Source organism: Garra rufa, chromosome 20 (assembly GCF_049309525.1).
Source record: "Garra rufa chromosome 20, GarRuf1.0, whole genome shotgun sequence".
Lineage (NCBI taxonomy): Eukaryota > Metazoa > Chordata > Actinopteri > Cypriniformes > Cyprinidae > Garra > Garra rufa.
In genome coordinates this window covers 26791338-26811039 of record NC_133380.1, presented here as the reverse complement: position 1 = coordinate 26811039, position 19702 = coordinate 26791338, and the positions used below count along the sequence as shown (strand labels likewise).

The 19702-nt window shown below is 38.3% G+C and overlaps 1 protein-coding gene across 1 annotated transcript in view; it reads left to right on the top strand.

Annotated features, from left to right (window-relative positions):
* LOC141293494 (protein NLRC3-like) overlaps positions 1 to 18250 on the top strand; it is a 92681-nt gene extending 74431 nt beyond the window's left edge. Inside the window, exon 4 of the mRNA XM_073825528.1 lies at positions 18073 to 18250. Coding sequence (XP_073681629.1) covers positions 18073 to 18250 — 178 coding nt within the window. The remainder of the gene's footprint in view (positions 1 to 18072) is intronic.
* Positions 18251 to 19702: the final 1452 nt, after the last annotated feature.

Here is a 19702-nt window from a genome sequence, read left to right as displayed (position 1 = left end):
CAGGAATAGCGAGAGTGGTCACCACCGCATCAGGAACAGCGAGAGCGGTCACCGCTGCATCAGGAACAGCGAGAGCGGTCACCGCCGCATCAGGAATAGCGAGAGCGGTCACCGCCGCATCAGGCACGGAGATAGCGGACGTCGTTGCCTTCCCGCGGAAGAGCGTCTCCGCCCCCGCCGCAAAGCAGGGACTCCTCCGCGCAGCCTCAGCACTATAGGCGTCCATCCGCGCCAGACAGGCGTAGAGGAAGTCGAAACGAACAGCCGACGCCTCCTCAAAAGCCATCCCCGCCGTGTCAGGAACAGAGTGGGTGGTCGCCGCCCCCAAACATGCGTCAGCCGCCTCTTCAAAAATCCTCCCCGCTGGACCCATCACGGATGTCTGCATTCTGTCACGTGAGAACAAGGAAGGGTCTGGGTCCAGGTGCAGGGAAAGGATATTTATTAATTAAACAAATAAACAAACAAAGCAAAAGGCCAACACGGCACAAAACTAAACATAAACTGAAACACAAAATGAACAAAGCATGAAACAAGATCAAAAGGCCAGGGATCCAGAGACACAGATACAAACCAGACAAAAGACAATGCAGACATGAATGCGGAGTGAGTAGTGGGATCTCTTATAGTCCAGATAGTGATTGTGAACAGGTGTGCGTGTAATCAGTGATAACGAGAAGGACAGGTGAATGCTATCAGAAGTGTAGTGTAGGGAATGGAAAACAGTGACCCCAAGTGGCTGAGGGAGGCCCCACAGCCCAGATCATGACACCAATAGGAGCACAGAACCTCTTCCGTACACAGCTTTTAAACATGGCGAAACGAAAGAGAGATGACTTTGCTACTAGGTGGACCTATGAATTGGAAGAAAGCTTTGTGGAGCTATGGCAACAGTATGCTTGCCTTTTTGATTTGTTTAACGGTCGTTTTTTGTCTGGCTAAACAACGATATTTTACCTCAAGTTCTCTTTGCAGGATTGACAGCCCATATTGTCCTCTTCGAGCAAGCCAGGAACGTGCCCACTGTCGAGTTTTCTTTCTTTTCTTGCGCTTTTCAGAGATCAACACAGCCAGTACAAAAAACGCCGCTTCTGGATCCATTGCCGCTGTTGTTTACGGAAGTAGGGTGCGACTTGTCGTAGACGTCACGCAATGATTGGTCGCAAAGCGACGTGTAGTGTGACATGTTTGGTACCCACGACACAACAAGATTTTAACCTGTCAAAATCGCATAGTCTGACACGGTGACTGTCGGAACCGACAAAAAAATCGTGTAGTCTGACCGGGGCTTAAGACAGCGGAGCATGAGTGCTTCAGCAAAGAACACAACTCGGAAAAACTATCGGCAAGGGTTTTTGCCGATAACGATAGTTCGGCCAATCAACTATCGGTGCCGATTAATCGGCAAAACTGATAGATCGGTCGACCTCTATTAAAATCTATTAAATAGTGACCAGGATTTAGTTCAATCAAATCAACAACCAAATTATTTTATCGTGCACTCAAATTACTTAATACAAGGGAACGAGTTACTAGGCCTAAGTTGTGCATATGATTTAGTAAAATGAGGGAGCGAAATATACTATTGTGCGCACGCTTTAAATTTTTCCCCTTGGGCTCCGTAAGCCACATTAAGCGTAGCCTAAACTTATCCTCTTTGAGTACGACTCGTTTGTTTTAGAAGTATAGTGTTAAAGTAAAATGTGAAAAAATGTTTTTTCCCCGGTTGTTATTATAGAACATTAAACTCGCTCCACTGCACTACCTTTGCGCTCACGTCTCGCGTCTATTTCAGCGTATCGAAGCACTGGGCTGCAGGGGTGTCCGGTACGCCACTGGGCACAGAGTCTATTTTTGCTGTGCTGCATTGCATTGCATGCGCTGAATTAAAGTGACAGTGCATTGTTCGCTGTAAAAATTAACATGGATTGACACGGAAATGTACCATAAATGCATATAAATGCAGTCTACTGTGTTTCACAGTCAACACGTGGCTTTTTTTGGCTAGGTTTAAAATAGTGCAGTTTTAAATAAACAAGGCAACATAATAGATGCACTTGTCCAGGTAGAAAAGTTCTTTAAAATATGGTTTTTAATAAAGATTTAATGCGAAAGAAAGTCACAGTGAGCCGACTGTTTCTGTCTGTGGTAAGTTTTAATTTAAAATATTTGTGATAGCCCAATTTCAATATGAAAAGGAAGCTATAGCCTACCTATGCTGTGTTTAAATGTGTTACAACTTGCTTGAGCAACTTAATATACAAATCTAGAAGTCAAGTGCATTAAATAATAGCCTACGTCGTTTATAATACGTTGAGTTTAAACGTGAATATGTCTAGTATTATTGTATTCATGTACTGTGATAAAAAAAGAGTATCCCAATGCTGAAAAAGCACGTTTGGATTTGAAAATCAAATAACGGATAAATGGTGTGTTTGTGGTAAACACCCGCGGATCAGGAACGGACTGAAACGCGTCCTGTGTGAAAGCAAAACGAGTCCGTGCTGCCTCTGCACCGCATACGTAACGCACACGGACTGCATACGGAGTATGTGTGAAACAGGCGTTAATGCGCGTGCTTCACCTAAGAGGATATGAATATTCCCCTCTCGTCCTGAAGGTGTCACCATCAGCTGCCATGAGTCAGATAAGCTGCACCAGCTTGATATGTGATACATTAATCAGGTTACTTGTCCGGTCGGGTTAGTAAAATTCTCTTTCACTTGCCTTTTCACAAAATCCACTTTTCCTGGAAAAGAGTTAATGTCGAGCCCTGCATTGTTTTTTGAACTGGAACTGATCGAACAAGTGTTCAACTCTCAGAACTGAGTCGTTTGATTCACAAACTTTGATCAACTGAGTCTTTTGATTGTTCTTGCAGTTTTTACCTTCTGTGGTTGAATATACTGTTGAGTTTTGAAAGAAAACGTGTTATCTACATCTATTTTTTGAAGTTTAAGTTAAAGTGAACATCCAGTTTTAAATCTTTTTGCTTAATTGGGTCACTGAATGTAAAGATTTACTGAAGAGTTTATTGTGAATTGATCTTTAAGAAACAGACACATCATTGTTTTTTTTGGAGGATTTATTTTATTTTGTCACATTGTGTGAAACCTCATCAAACAGAATTGAATCTCCTGAACTGTTGATTTCTTGATCCTATAAGAGACAACTGAATAGTTTGTGACTACTGATGAAATCTGTTGACTGCTATTGATTGAAACAAACAAAAAACAAACTACAAAGAAAAAGAAAGAAACTCAATCAATATGTTCTTTTATAAATCAGATTCAATTGTGTTGTCTATTCACTCTCCAGTAGCATCATATCCTCTCTCCAGTAGATGCTCCTGGCTTCTGATCGCTGCAACATTATCAAGCTGCAGACTCGGAGCCTGCTGCATCGACAGTCCCGCACCCAGAGTCCCGCATTCTCAGACCCCTCGTTTTTTCGAGACAGCGCCTCCTGCTGTTCGGAAGATCGTATAACACCCTTATCCAAATGCCATTGAAAACATTAGAATGCAATATTACGGTCTCTTTTTATTTAAAGTTATCCAAATAAATATTTGCGTTCCCTGCTTAATGCATGTGCCAAAAAAATAAATAAAAAAAATCATTGTCTTCTCAAACTAACTAATTACCCAGTATTTATTTTTTGGGCATGGGTGTAATTGAAAGGAAATTACTGATGCAACCGATACAAATACAAATTGAACTATCATCTGAAAAATATTATGTGACATTATATTGCTACAATGTTTTAGTTTGTTTTTGTACAATGTTTCAAATTCCATTTTTTTCTTTCAGCTCAACATATAATGGTCTAATTAACATTATACCATGCTAACATTACTGATATTTTGAATGTGAAGCAAAACTCAAATAATAGACAAAACACCAATAATGAACAATTCTGCACTTTATTTAACGATCACCTTAATCACTGTCATCTTGCTGTAAACAGGACAAAGCAAAGAAAAAAGGAAGAAAGAATTGTGTTAGTGACTTTATTTTCGTCTTCAATTGCATTAAAAAAACTCCTCATTTATAAGTTGCTTTGGATAAAAGTGTCTGCTAAATGAATAAATGTAAAATGTAATGTAAATGCATACGGTAAAATAATTACTTTCTGGGAGGCAAATGTTGCTTCTTTTCTCATTCTTTTTGCAATCACCCGGTCAAATTCCTCAACTTCACTAAAATAAAAGATGAATACCATTGTCAAAAATATTGTGTAATAATAATATTTTTTTTGCAAATGCAAATTACAAGCATACTTAGGGTGATAAGTAGGGCCACGAAGGAACACCTCCTCAGCCTCCTGCCAGGATAATGCCTGCAGCTCACATAGGCCATGAATGATGGCCTGTCCATATAAATAAATACATTAATTAATTAATGTATAAAACATTTCATATATAGCAATAATTTCAGTCAAAACTAATTAAAACAAGGAACCCCCAAAAAGGCCAAATGACACATTTTAACTCACATGTTAATACCATAGACAAATTTGATTATTAGGCAACTGTATGAGTTGTAAATGGCTGGCAACAACTTCATATCACAGTAAAATTAATATTGATCCATTTTAATACTTATGTTTTAAGAATTAATTTAAGTAAATTATATAAAGTAAAAGAATTACTCTGGCATTAATTAATTCAATTTATAGTTTTAGGAGAAAAGTTCTGATAATTAAAAAAAGGTAAATCTGATTAAATAATTAATGATGACATTCTTTGATATTAACACACTTAATGTATTTAATTGGTCTACTTTAATGTCAACTAAATTTAATAAAATTTTTTACAATGGCTTGTCTACAAAAAGTTCAAGGTAAAAGGCTACCGTTAGCTATCAAAATATTTTCGGGGAAAAAAAGCGAAAAAACATACATTAATGGCTCTAATTTTGTTACAAACTATCATTGCAAATATTAAATAGACTGTTCATATGTTGGTGTATCGATGAGCTATAACGTAGTTTGATTAAAAAAGAAATCATTGGATAAAATTGACGATACTCACCGTGTTTCGGTTCTTCATGTGTTTATCCGATCCAATTTGAAAGGTGGCGCTGTCTCGAAAAACGAGGGGTCTGAGAATGCGGGACTCTGGGTGCGGGACTGTAGATGCAGCAGGCTCCGAGTCTGCAGCGTCATACTACTCGATCGTTGGCCATATTGAACTCTAAGCTGCTGTGACGCGCCAAAAAGCATTAAACACTACACACGCAGACTATACGATTTAATCCATTATTCATCACTACAACAGAAAGACACCCTCATAGTCACTTTAGATGCAGAAAAAGCTTTCGACAGAGTCAACTGGAGCTATTCTCCACATTACAAAATCTGGCTTTGGGGACAGGGCTCTACAGTATTTCACTCACATTTGCGACTGAAAATTACTGCGTGCGACTATTAAAAAATATTCAGGAGCGTGAGTGTGACCGACCCCATCAGCTTATTTGTGTTTGCCCTCAGCGGAGCTTCAAAGATTTCTACGTGTTTTTTCAGCGTTGAGTAATGAATTACAGACACATCTCACCAATCCTCTCATAGACAAAGTGTAGAGAGAGTGTAAATAAGAGATTGATTGTGCAGTGGAGAGAGCTTTGTTGATTTTATTACGTTAATTATAATATTTGTGATATCACGAACTAGCAACTACTGCTAGCAATCCAACTCCAATACATGTATAGATGGACTCACTCCACTCAGTCAGACATCATTTGAGATAGATATAGAACAATCACTGTGTGAAAACTTATCAGACATCCCATTTCTCAGTCCATTAAACATCACTCATGCTTCAAAGCCTTGACAATAGCTTCAGTTCTGACGGCCTGGTGGAAATATCATCAAATCACAAACTCCAATCAGACTCCATCTAACTTCACCCCACTCTGGAATAAGTCAAGTCAAGTCAAGTCACCTTTATTTATATAGCGCTTTTAACAATACAGATTGTAACAAAGCACTGCACAGTATTTAAACAGCACAATAGTGTGTAGGTAACGCATTATTGTAAACAATCAATTTGAAGTTCAAGGCAGTTCAGCAATGAATTCAGTGATATCTTCGTTAGTTCAGTTTAGTATTATATGATATCGCTGGAAAGTTTCCCCAACTGAGCAAGCCAGAGGCGACAGCGGCAAGGAACCAAAACTCCACAGGTTACAGAATGGAGAAAAAACCTTGGGAGAACCAGGCTCAGTCGGGGACCAGTTCTCCTCTGGCCAGATAAAACCAGCAGTTTTAGCTAATGTCCGATTGAAGAGAAACTCATCAGGTTCCTGTGGAGTCGCGCCGATGGTCATCTAAGTTGGCGATGTCATTATTGATGATCCTTCTCTGGAGCTCATCTGGTGACCCCATCATCGGCGGTCCTCTGAGGGGTTGGCATCATCTCTTGTTAGGTATTCTGAATCCGGACTGAATCTTGTATAATTCCTAGTTACCATGGGATGGGAATCCCGTGGCAGAAACAGAGAAACAAATAGAGAAATAATTAGCGTAGCTGCTGTTCCAACCAAGCAAAAATTATGTGCTTTGCCCAAGCTGAAGAAAGTTGATGTGTATTTGATCAGATGTAACTGAAGTACAAAGTTATGAGATACATTATGTGAATGCTTGGCTAAAGAGATGAGTCTTTAATCTAGATTTAAACATAGAGAATGTGTCTGAACCCCGAACGTTATCAGGAAGGCTATTCCAGAGTTTGGCAGCCAAATTTGAGAAAGCTCTCCCTCCTTTAGTGGACTTTGCTATCCTAGGTACTACTAAAAGTCCAGAGTTTTGCGACCTTAGGGAGCGTGAGGGATTGTAGCGCGGTAGGAGACTAGTTAGGTATGCAGGAGCTAAACCATTAAGGGCCTTATAGGTAAGAAGTAGTATTTTGTAAGTGATACGGAACCTAATAGGTAGCCAGTGTAGAGACTGTAAAATTGGGGAAATATGATCATATTTTCTTGATCTGGTAAGGACTCTAGCAGCTGCATTTTGGACTACTTGAAGCTTATTTATTGAAGAAGCAGGACAACCACCTAGTAGTGCATTACAATAGTCCAGTCGAGACGTCATGAATGCATGAACTAACTTTTCTGCATCAGAAACAGGTAACATGTTCCGTAGCTTAGCAATGTTTCTAAGATGGAAGAATGCTGTTTTTGTAACATAGGAAATATGATTTTCAAAAGACAGGTTGCTGTCTAATATAACACCCAGATTTTTGACTGTAGAGGAAATAACAGTACATCCATCTAGTTGCAAATTGTAGTTTAAGAGATTCTGTGTACTGTTTTTTGGTCCAAAAAGTAATATCTCAGTTTTATCTGAATTTAACAGTAGAAAGTTATTGGTCATCCAGTCTTTCACATTTTTAACACACTCTGTTAACTTTGCTAACTTAGAAGTTTCATCTGGTCTTGTTGAAATATACAGTTGAGTATCATCAGCATAACAATGGAAACTAATCCCATATTTCCTAATAATATTACCAAGGGGTAACATGTAAATTGAAAATAGTAGAGGACCTAGCACAGATCCTTGTGGCACTCCGTACTTTACTGGTGTTAGCTGCGATGACTCCCCATTTAAATAAACAAAGTGATAGCGATCGGACAGGTATGATCTGAACCACCTTAAAGCCTGCCCTTGAATACCTGTATAGTTTTGTAATCGATCTATGAGTATTTCATGATCTATAGTGTCGAACGCAGCACTAAGATCAAGTAAAACTAGCAATGAGACGCAGCCTTGATCTGCCGCAAGTAGCAAGTCGTTTGTGATTTTTACAAGTGCAGTTTCTGTGCTATGATGGGGCCTGAAACATGACTGAAATTCTTCAAAGAGATTATTATTTTGCAAGAAGGAGCACAATTGAGCAGACACAACTTTTTCTAGAATTTTAGACATAAAGGGAAGATTAGAAATGGGTCTGTAATTTGCCAGTTCACTAGGGTCTAGCTGTGGTTTCTTAATTAGAGGTTTAATAACCGCTAGTTTGAATGGTTTTGGGACATAATCTAAAGATAATGATGAGTTGACAATATTGAGAAGCTGTACTTCTGCTACAGGTAACAACTCTTTTAGTAATTTAGTGGGTACAGGATCTAATAGGCATGTTATTGGTTTAGATGTGATAAGTTTATTTAATTCTTTCTGTTCTATAGTTGTAAAGCACTGGAGTTTTTCTTTGGGTGTAATGACTAATGTTGAGGTATCAGTTGCTGTAGTATCTATATTAGTTATTGTATTTCTAATGTTGTCTATTTTATCAGTAAAGAAATTCATAAAGTCATTACTATTAAACTGTGCAGGAATATTCAGGTCAGGAGGTGTTTGGTTATTTGTTAATCTAGCCACTGTGCTAAATAAAAACCTTGGATTGTTTTTTTTTTTTTTTTTCTATGAGTTGGTGGATGTACTCGGCTCTAGCAGCTTTTAAATGTCTATAGCTGGACATACTGTTTTTCCATGCAATTTTAAAAACTTCTAAGTTAGTTTTTCTCCATTTACGCGTTTCTTTTTTGAGAGAATGGGTATTACTGTTGTACCATGGCGCAGTACGTTTTTCTCTAACCTTTTTTAGCTTGATTGGGGCAACGGCTGCTAGTGTATTAGAGAAGATAGTGCCCATGTTACTAGTCATTTTGTCTAGTTCATTTGTATTTATGGGTGCACAGAGCAGTTGAGATAAATCAGGCAGGTTATTTGTGAACCTATCTTTGGTAGCAGGAACAATAGTTCTGCCCAGACGATAACGCGGAGCTATATAGTTAACATCAGTGATACGCAGCATGCACGATACGAGGTAATGATCAGTAATATCATCGCTTTGAGGTACGATATCAATATCAGTAAGATCAAGTCCGTGCGATATAATTAGATCTAGTGTATGATTAAAACGATAAGTGGGCCCAGTGACGTTTTGTTTGACTCCAAAAGAGTTTATCAGGTCAGTAAACGCAAGTCCTAACGCATCATTTGTATCATCAACATGAATGTTAAAATCTCCAACAATTAATGCTTTATCAAAATTAACCAATAGGTCTGAGAGGAAATCTGCAAATTCTTTTAGGAGATAGGAGAGATTTATTTTGCATATCTGACAGAGTAACATTAAGGAGAAGTACTTCAAATGAATTAAACCTGTACCCTGTTTTCTGAGTAACATTGAAAATATCACTATAAATTGTTGCAACACCACCGCCACGACCAATCTGACAGGGCTCATGCTTATAACAGTAGTTTGGTGGAGTAGACTCATTCAGACCAAAATAATCGTTTGGTTTTAGCCAAGTTTCAGTCAAACAGAGTACATCAAAATTATTATCTGTGATTATTTCATTTACAATAAGTGCTTTGGGTGCAAGTGATCTAATATTTAGGAGCCCAAGCTTTAAAAATTGTTTATGTTCATTTACTGTGCATTTTCCTGGTTAATCACGATTAGGTTTTTTCTAGATCCTGTATTAAATGTTTGTTTTGACTTCACTATTCGAGGAACAGACACAGTCTCTATAGGTTGGACAGCACCAATACTATCGTTTAAATGTGCATAACAAAAGCCATCATCGGTGTAGTGATTACTGTTATTGTCCTCTAGATGGCAGTAGTGCTAAACGAGATATAAGAGTAACAGGTTAGAGCACGGGGTAGAAGAGAGCCTATGCCGTGTTTAGAGAAATGGTTTTTGAGTGTTGATGAATAAAGAGGCTACACGCCAGTTCATAAATTTAATTCCAAGAGTGTTTATTCAACAAACACCACATGGTACCAGGAGTATACTGTCGTTTGATACAACAGAGATGGATGCTGATAAACCACCGGGATTTTTGAAACTCACTGGGAATGTAGATAGCAGCTGGCGGACATTTAAGCAGCAGTTCATACTTTACATGCAAGCAGTTGGCCTTGATGGTGAGCAAGATTCACGGAAAATAGCGTTGCTCCTGACAGTAGCTGGACCTCAAGCAATTGAAGTATACAATACTTTCACGTTCGTGGACGCTGCGGATGGAAGGAAATATGACGAGGTTATGAAGAAATTTGATGAGCACTGCTCACCAAAGAAAAATGAAACATATGAGAGGTATGTGTTTCGCTCACGTACTCAGTCACAGGGTGAAAGTTTTGACTATTTTTTTGACTGATTTGAAACTAAAGGCAAAAACATGCAACTTCGGAATCTTGACTGAATCAATGATCAGAGATCAAATTGTCTTTGGAATTTTTGACAAGAAAATAAGAGAAAGATTGCTCAGAGAAACTGAGTTAACATTAGATGGTGCTGTCAAGATTTGCCATGCGAGCGAATTTGCTTTGATGCATTCTAAAACTTTCAGTGAAAAGGAAAGTACCTCTGTTGTTGACGGTCCAGTAGTTGGCGCTGTTACTCACAAAACGAAAAGATGGAGTCAAAAGCCCACTTCGAAATCAAGCACAGATTCCTTCAGCTGTAAAAGATGTGGTTCAAAGCATCAACCTAAACAATGCCCAGCATTCGGAAAGCAATGTGCAAAATGCAAAGGCATGAATCATTTTGCTAAGCAATGTTTTTCAAAGAAAAAAGCAAAGCAGTCAACAAATGTTCATGTTGTGGAAGAGATGGAATTGTCAGACACTTTCTTTGTGGGCATGATCAGTAGTGATGCAGAAACAGTACAGCAAGAGTGTGAAACAAAAGAAAGAAATGATTCTGATATGAACTGTGTGTCTAAGGACAAATGGATCGTGTCGCTGCAGGTCAATGGAACAATTGTGCCGTTTAAACTTGATACAGGAGCGAAGGCCAATCTCATAAGCACAAGTGACATAAAGGAAATGAAAATCAAGCCCCAAATAAAAAGAAACAATGTGTCGCTCAAAACCTACAATGGACAGGACATAAAGACACAAGGTGTGTGCAGACTCAAAGTATGTGTCAAGAACAGAACTCATCACCTGCTCTTTGTTGTTGTTGTCCCAGATGATCATCAGTCTCTCCTTGGTGACAAAGCCTGCGAGGATTTAGGACTGGCGAAAAGAGTGTACTGCATCGATAGCCATGATGTTACAGCAACAATACAGGACACTGCAAATGACATTGTTTGCAAATTTGATGATGTTTTCAAAGGACTGGGAGCTCTACCATTCATTTACAAAATTCAGCTCAAAGAAGGTGCTCACCCTGTAGTTCACGCTCCAAGAAGGGTTTCTGCGCCACTGAAGGAGAAATTAAAAAAGGAACTTGACAGAATGACAGCTCTAGGAGTAATCAAGAAAGTGGAGGAACCTACAGACTGGGTAAACTCAATGGTTTGTGTTAAAAAGAAAAAACGGTGATCTGAGAGTATGCATGGATCCTCAAGACCTGAACGCAAACATAAAAAGGGAGCATTACCAGATTCCAAAGCATGAGGAGATCACAAGAGAAATGACTGGTGCACAGTACTTCAGCAAGTTGGATGCTTCACAGGGTTTCTGGCAAATAAAGCTTCATGAAGACAGTACCAAATACTGTACATTCAATACACCATTTGGACGTTATTCATTCTTACGTCTACCCTTTGGCATAATCTCAGCCTCAGAAATCTTTCATCGTGCCATGGAGCATGTCATAGAAGGACTGGAGGGAGTACGTGCATATGTCGATGACATAGTGGTTTGGGGATCATCAGTGCAGGAACACAATCAGAGACTTTTTCAGCTACTTCAAAGAATTCGGAAACACGGCCTCAAGTTGAACAGAGCTAAATGTCTGTTTGGTGTCACTGAAATGACTTTTTTAGGTGACAAGTTGTCTGGACGTGGTGTGGAACCTGACAAAAGCAAAATTCAGGCAATTCTGGATATGCCGAGTCCAGTGGACAAAACAGGTGTACTGAGGATAATGGGAATGGTAAACTTCATTGGTAAATTCATTCCAAATCTCTCCGCAAAAACTGCGAGCCTCAGAGAACTGTTGAATCATAAAGCTGAGTTCAAGTGGACATGTAAGCATGAGCAAGAATGGAGAATGCTCAAGTCAACACTGACAATGGAACCAGTTCTCACCTACTTTGATTCTTCTAAAAGTATCAAAATCTCCACAGATGCATCAAAGGATGGATTAGGTGCAGTTTTACTCCAAGAAGATCCTGAAGGCTGGAAACCCATAGCTTATGCCTCCAGGACTATGACGCAATCTGAGTGCAGATATGCTCAGATCGAAAAGGAATGCCTTGGACTCGTTTTTGGATTTGAGAAATTTCACGACTATGTCTATGGCTTACCATCATTCACAGCAGAAACGGATCATAAGCCTTTAATAGCAATCAAAAAGAAAAATCTGAATGAGATGTCTCCACGCATTCAACGTCTAATGATGAGACTCCAACGGTATGACTTTGAATTAGTCTACATTCCAGGCAAATACATAGTCATAGCTGATGCTCTATCTCGTGCACCATTAACATGCAAATTCTCAGATGTGAGTTCCACGGAGAATGATGTGAAGATGCATGTGAATCTAGTTGTTGAATCTCTTCCAGTCTCTGATCAGAAGCTCAAGCAAATAGCTGAGGAGACAGCAAAAGATCCAGTTCTCCAAGTTGTAATTGACAATATGAACAATGACTGGGTCAAAAGCTCTTGTTCACAATTCTACAATGTTAGATCTGAGCTCAGTTTGGCAGATGGTGTTCTTCTGAGACGAGATAGAATAGTCGTTCCACAAGTGCTGAGAGAAGAGATGCTTTCCAGGATACACGAAGGACATCTTGGAATGGAGAAGTGCAAAAGGTGATCCAGAGATTCAGTCTATTGGCCTGGAATAAATTCGGACATTGAGAAAATGGTCAGTAGCTGTGAAGTGTGTCTAAAACATCAGAACAGGCAAGCAAGAGAACCTATGATCAAAACAGACCTACCTCAGTATCCCTGGCAGAAGGTGGGTACCGATTTGTTTCATTTCCATGGAAAAGAGTACTTGCTGGTAGTGGATTACTTTTCTAGTTTTCCAGAAATAGCCCTGCTGTCTAACTCCTCAAGTGCATGTGTGATTCAGCATATGAAGTCGATTTTTGCCAGACATGGCATCCCGCTGGTAGTTGTAAGTGACAATGGCCCATGCTACCATTCAAGAGAATTTCAGGATTTTGCTGCTCACTATGATTTCAAACATGTGACTTCAAGTCCTCATCATGCTCAGTCTAACGGGAAAGCAGAAAAAGGAGTGCATATTGTGAAGCAATTGCTCAAGAAAGCATCGGAAGGCAAGTCAGATCCGTATCTAGCTCTTCTGAGCTATCGGGCAACACCTCTTGAGCATGGTGCATCTCCAGCAGAGCTCTTAATGAGTCGCAAGATAAGAACGACGCTTCCCTTCAGAATTAACACGAAACAAGACAAGATGAGCAGTGCAACTGTAAGGCTCAAACAGAAAGCTCTTCAAAAGAGACAGAAGACAAACTATGATAAACAGACAAAAATGCTATAAGTGTTATCAAAGAATGACATTGTGAGAGTGGAAGATGCAAATTACTGGGACAAGAAAGCTGTTGTTTTGGAGGAAGTAAATCCAAGATCATATGTTGTCAAAACAGAGAATGGACAAATTCTAAGGAGAAATCGCAGAAGTCTCCTGAAGATGCGAGAAACAAACAAAACACTGGCTGACAAGAAAGGAGAAGAACTTCTGATCTCACCTGAAGAACAAGCACCACCAAGCACGCTGTGTTCGTCCTCATCTTCAATTCCCCTGGATAATGGTCAGTCTGCAGAAACCAATGACTCCCCAATGCTAAGAAGATCATCGCGTATCATAAAGAAACCTGATCGACTTAAAGGAGAACTCCGCTGTGATATTGACCTAAAGTGTATTGAATCATGATACCGAGTGTAAACGTACCTTGCATATCTCATCTCGTCTTGTCCACTGCTGTCCGAAATCTGGGGTCAGTTAGCCGATGCTCACAACAGCTTGTCAATGAGATCAATGGGGCATCGAAGCAGTCATGTAAATAAATCACTGTTTTACGCCATTTACGAGGCACAAAGTAGCGCCACACTTCATCGGTAGACTTCCAAGGGCCCCGACATTTAAAACGTGACATTGAAAACTCATAAAAAGCACCGGTAGTTTATTTACGAGAAGATTTATACAGACAGTAACGGCAAGAAGTTTAGCGGCCGTCGCCATCTTGAATGTAGTCACGTTAAGTCGAGTGACGAGCAGGAAGGAACGTATCAGGTTTTCAACTTATCAGGTTGTAGTTTCCTTCCTGCATCCCTAATTACAAAGGTTTAATTGGCATCTTTATTTCAAACGACCTGACCAACCACGACCCAAATATCATTAAAAATATTTTTGAATGAACCGTAAAAGTGGGTGACCGCTCATTTAAGATCAACCTGCGCATCACTGGCACGCTGCACGTATTGAAGTCAAAAAGCAGCACGGATGTCTTTATATGAAAGTATCTGAAGGGAACCGACTGTGCGCAGAAACGTGTTGTTGGCATTTTCATTTCATGTCTGATAAAACTGCGTTAATGCTGCTTTGTGTTCAGCTGTCACTAGGCAAACCGTAATATTTCAGCGCTACTAAAGCGCCCCCTCGTGACAGATTGAATTTGCACGTCCAAATTTTCAGCTGTTTTTAGTCAGATTATTGCAAATCTCGACCAATGTTTTTATGCAGCAAACACAGAGTTGTAAATGTGAAAGAAGTTAATGTGCTTTCTAAAAAGTCTAAACAATTAAAACAGTTATATTTATGTTTTAAATAAATATAATACATTATATACTTGATTTATTCCTTTTAATGGTATAAAGGCTGAAATGCCATTGTTTAAGTTTTTTTTTATTTTAGAAAAACCTGTATCTGAACTGTAAATCATGTAATTTTATGGTTAAATATGGCTTAATATGTTACCGTACATCGTCCAACCCCACTCGTACTGTTCATTTTACTTGTGCAGCTCTTAAAAAGGGTCATAAATTGGCTCAAATTGATATGTAAAAATTCTGCAGATACACTGTAAATAGTGAAATATAATTAATTCCTTGATATTTGTTGATATTTGTGTATAATTATAAAATTATAAACAGTGAAATATAATTAATTCCTTGATATTTGTTGAAATTTGTGTATAATTATTTATAATTAGTTGGCCTAGTGGCATAATTTTTATTATGATTTCTTTCCCCCTTTTCTGTTCCGGCCAGAGCAATGTGTTTTTGTTGTTGCTCACTCTTTATTTTATTTTATAATTTTTGTTTCTTTATCTGAAAACTGCTGAAGCCGTTTTTGTTTGTTGTTTTAATTTATATGAATAATCAGCCTGTTCTAGTTTAAATGGGTATTATTGTTAATAAGCAGAGTCTGAGAGTTTTATTCATTTGATAGTTTATTTCACATTTCTTGTTTGTAAAGGCTAAATACAAATAAAAAGTTAACCTTATTTTTTGTATTGTTTTTATTAAACATTTTTTATATAATTTTAATAGGAGGAGCTTTGAGGTATTATAGACTACAGGCAAATTCAGTTTGCAGACATTTGTAGGTACAGACATCCATTGTGTGTGTCCTCTGCAGTTTTTTCCTGAGGCTTTTTAATATTGTCCATATCGATATCGAAATTATATTGTATCGACCAAAATTAAGAAATATATCGTGATATAAATTTTTGCCATATTAACCAGCCCTATTTTTCCGGCTAAATGAGTCAGTGCGCATGCGCAGTACTGAGCGCACGTCTCAGAGCGCCTATTGTTTCTATAGCAACTGGGACTTCCAATGGCAGCTGCCATAATGAACGTTGCGTTTTTCCCTATTCAAAACTACACGAGTGACATGTCTTGGGTATTCTATAGTCTTTGGTTTTATAGATTTTTAAGAACATTCAAATTATTTATTTCATTTAAATAACATGCTTGCAGTATTTTTATACTAAATTTTGTTAATCATTATAATTCAGTGCTTCAGATTCCTTTTTAACTGTAACACATAAATCTAAAACATGCAAGACCACCCGCTTGCCACTGGTTTACCGACAGAGGACCAGCCGCGGCAAACCGCTGGTGATGTGCCACCCAAAAAACCTCAGCACACCGACAGTGTTTTCAGATTGGCTCGCCGATGGGGTGTGACGGTGGTCCGACCGTGTTAAGACACTGAATTTGTGGCGGACCGCCAGGTCATTGTTTGCTGGCAATATTACAGTAATATATTACTATAAATATTATTGATATTTCTGTTACCATCATCACAAAATCTTATTGTTATCATCACTATCTTTAGTATTATTATTGTTGGCACTTCTGTTATTTCTATTTGTTGTTATTTATATTTTTTTCTAAACATGCTTATACTACTTATACCATTACTATTATTCAGATTGTCATTTTTACTTATTTTCATTTATTATTTCATTGCTGTTTTTTTGTCTGTTTTTGAATAAGTTGTCAACAAAATATTGCCTTACTTTTTACATATGAGTTAAACATGTTAATTGCCAATCAATGACTATGTTTACATGTGCAGGAATAATGCGATTATTTCCAATAATCAGAGTAAGGCCTTAATCGCATTATGATGTTTACATGTCAAGAGCAAAGCTCTTCCCTCTGGTTTACATGGAATTTCCATTATTCCTATTATTCGCTAAGAATTGTGGTTATTTGTAATTCACAAGCACAAAATCGGTGCATATGTTAATACGATTATGCTTGCTGCGATTTTGAGCTTAATCGCGTTAATATACTTGAAGGATTGCATTTACATGAGGTATAGTTTAATCGCAATATTGCATAAATCTCAATATAACCGCATTAAGAGGGTCCATGTAAATGCACTCATTGATGAACTCACTATTTGTATACAGCTTATTAATGCTTTAACAATTCAGCTGTGTCTATTAAGACTGTTTCAGACGCTCCACTGACACTTACGATGAGAAACAGGTGTTAAAGACATTCAGATCTGCATTCATGCTGCTGCTGATCCAGACTGTCTGTTTGACCACATAATCATCATTAATTCTGTTACAGACATTTACGTAACAAGTACTGGGATAAAAGTTTATAGTTTGGGTAGGGCTGGGCGATTTGGCCTAAAATCAAAATCTCGATTAATTGGATATTTTAACCCGATTACGATTAATGAACGATTATTATTATTATTATTATTATTATTATTATTATTATTATTGTTATTATTAAATTATATTTATATGATATTTATTTTTTTGCCCTCATAGTTCACTGACAAGTTTTGTACAGTAAATATGCGCACATATTACAAGTGAGAGATTTTTGAATGAAGGGTGCATTACTTGGTTTTAAAATAATTGAAGGAAACACACACTATCTACTATCTATGATTATTTATTGAACATCAGTGTTGAACAACTGAAATTAAAGCACACATTGCTTAAAACGAAAAGTCACATTTTTCTTAAAGTAGTGAAAATAAATAACTTACACTTTTGGAAACAAAATAAATTATTTTCAATGTTTTTCATATTAAAAGTAGAAAATAAGCACTATCTCTTCTAAATAAAATTACTCTTGTATATTCTGTAAATACTTTTTACTGTATAAATACAATAATAAGCTCTCCATCGACATGTCGGCGGAATAATGTAACGTAACAGAGCGGGGTCACGTGACTCCACACACCGTACTGTTTTTAAAGGGAAAGTAATTGAAATAATTGACCTGGAAAATTTTTATCGATTATAGGTTCTGAATGTCGATTTCGATTATTTTTCGATTATTTTTCGATTAATCACCCAGCCCTAAGGGTATAAACACTCATTGTCTACAGTAGCGATCAAAACTAAAGTCCAAAACCTAAAGTTTTCTGCATACTGCATACAATTCATTAAAATAGAAGTTTAATTTCATAAAGTACAAGTTGATATCAAAATATCTACATTTTTTTGCAGTTTGTGTTTTTCAGTTAAACAAAATACTGTTTTCTCTATATATTTCAGTGAGGATTTCTTTTAAAAAAGTGTGTCGTCACACCCCTATAAACTACATAACCTATCTGATAAATTCACAGTAATATGGCTGTTTGTTTTGTTCTCTTCACAGGCTGTGTGGGTGTCATCTCACTGCTCAGTCCTGTGAGAGTTTGTCTTCAGCTCTACAGTCCTCAAACTGCCCCCTGAGAGAGCTGGACCTGAGTAACAATGACCTGCAGGATTCTGGAGTGAAGCTTCTTTCTGAAGGACTGAAGAGTCCAAACTGTCAGCTGGAGATACTGAGGTAACTGGTTTTCCATAAAATAATTAACAAAATGCTACCACAATAAATGGCCATTGATTTTTGTCAAGAATCTGCTGTCAATGCAATGCCAGAACAAGAGACAACATTCCCAGATAGCATCCGGATGTGGGCCACCTTTAGCAAAAATGTGTCACAATCGACAAAGACTAATCAGGGTGTAAACCAAATGTGGTCCACATGTTTCAGCAAATGTGGCCCAGGTGTATTAACATGTTTCTGGGCCCCATATTTCATAAAACAGATGAGGGCTACTTCTGGTTGGATGTAGCACTAGATAATTGAAATATACTTTTGAAATTGTAAATAAGGCCTAAAAAATTTTAATACAATTTGGCTACTTTTAGTAGGATGCAACACAGTTAACTGATGCAGGCTGATCTGGATGTGAGTCTTAAGAAGGCTACATAACCAGCAATTTAATTTTGAAACATGCTTTTAATGGCATTTTTTTTATGTGTACAGTGTAGCAAAAAAACAAAAACATAAGTGCAGTATAATAATAGCTCTTACAGCTAGAGCCACTGCCCCTCTGTCCTCATCGACTGAGGTGCCCCTCTCACCAACCCCCATCACCAGCTCACCTTAGGTTAGGGATTTACAGTTTAATTTATACATTATTTATTCTATGGCAGGTTCTAATACAACATGGAAACCCAATGTGTGTATGTGTGCTTAATGTATTTGTTAACATTTTAAGGAACACTGAATATTAATGCAATTAATGTCCAATAAATCCTGAATGGCAACAATTCAGCTGTGTGCATTCATGCTGCTGCTGATCCAGAAAGAGCAACACAAACAATCTGTTTGACCATAGCCTGGGTTTCCCCATCCTGCCTTGCGCAGCGCGATTTTATTCACGCTTCTAGTCTAGTCTGGAAACCATGGACCTAATTTTCACCTAAGATAGGGAACCAATCACAGAACGGGGAGGGAGCAGCAAGACGATGACGCCTTCTATGCGACTCACTGAAGCAGTTTGTTACTATGGATCCAGCATGGCAGCAGCCGTGAAGTTATCTTTCGTGTCTACACCGGACGCGAGCGGCGTGACCCGACGCAACAAATGACATTAGAACCTATTACAGATCTGGCCATTTAAAATGCGCGAGGGAAGTAAAGTGGTCTCGCGTGACGCCGGTGTATTCTGAAGGATCCTAGAAAATACATTTACACAGGAAAGACATGATCAGTAGGGGGCAGTCATGTAATGCACTGAACTGAAGCGGCAGCAAACATCGCTGCAAGCTAATCGTTTGTACGGTGACCTGGAGGGAACACCTTCGGTTCACTTATGTTTGTCGTGGTCATATTATGTCGTTGCCACAAGATATTAATTCGTGGGAACATCATATTAACTCGTCGTGGCCACGAGATCATTTTGTCGAGGTAAGGACATCCTTATGTTTAATGCATAAACAAACCTGCGTGACCA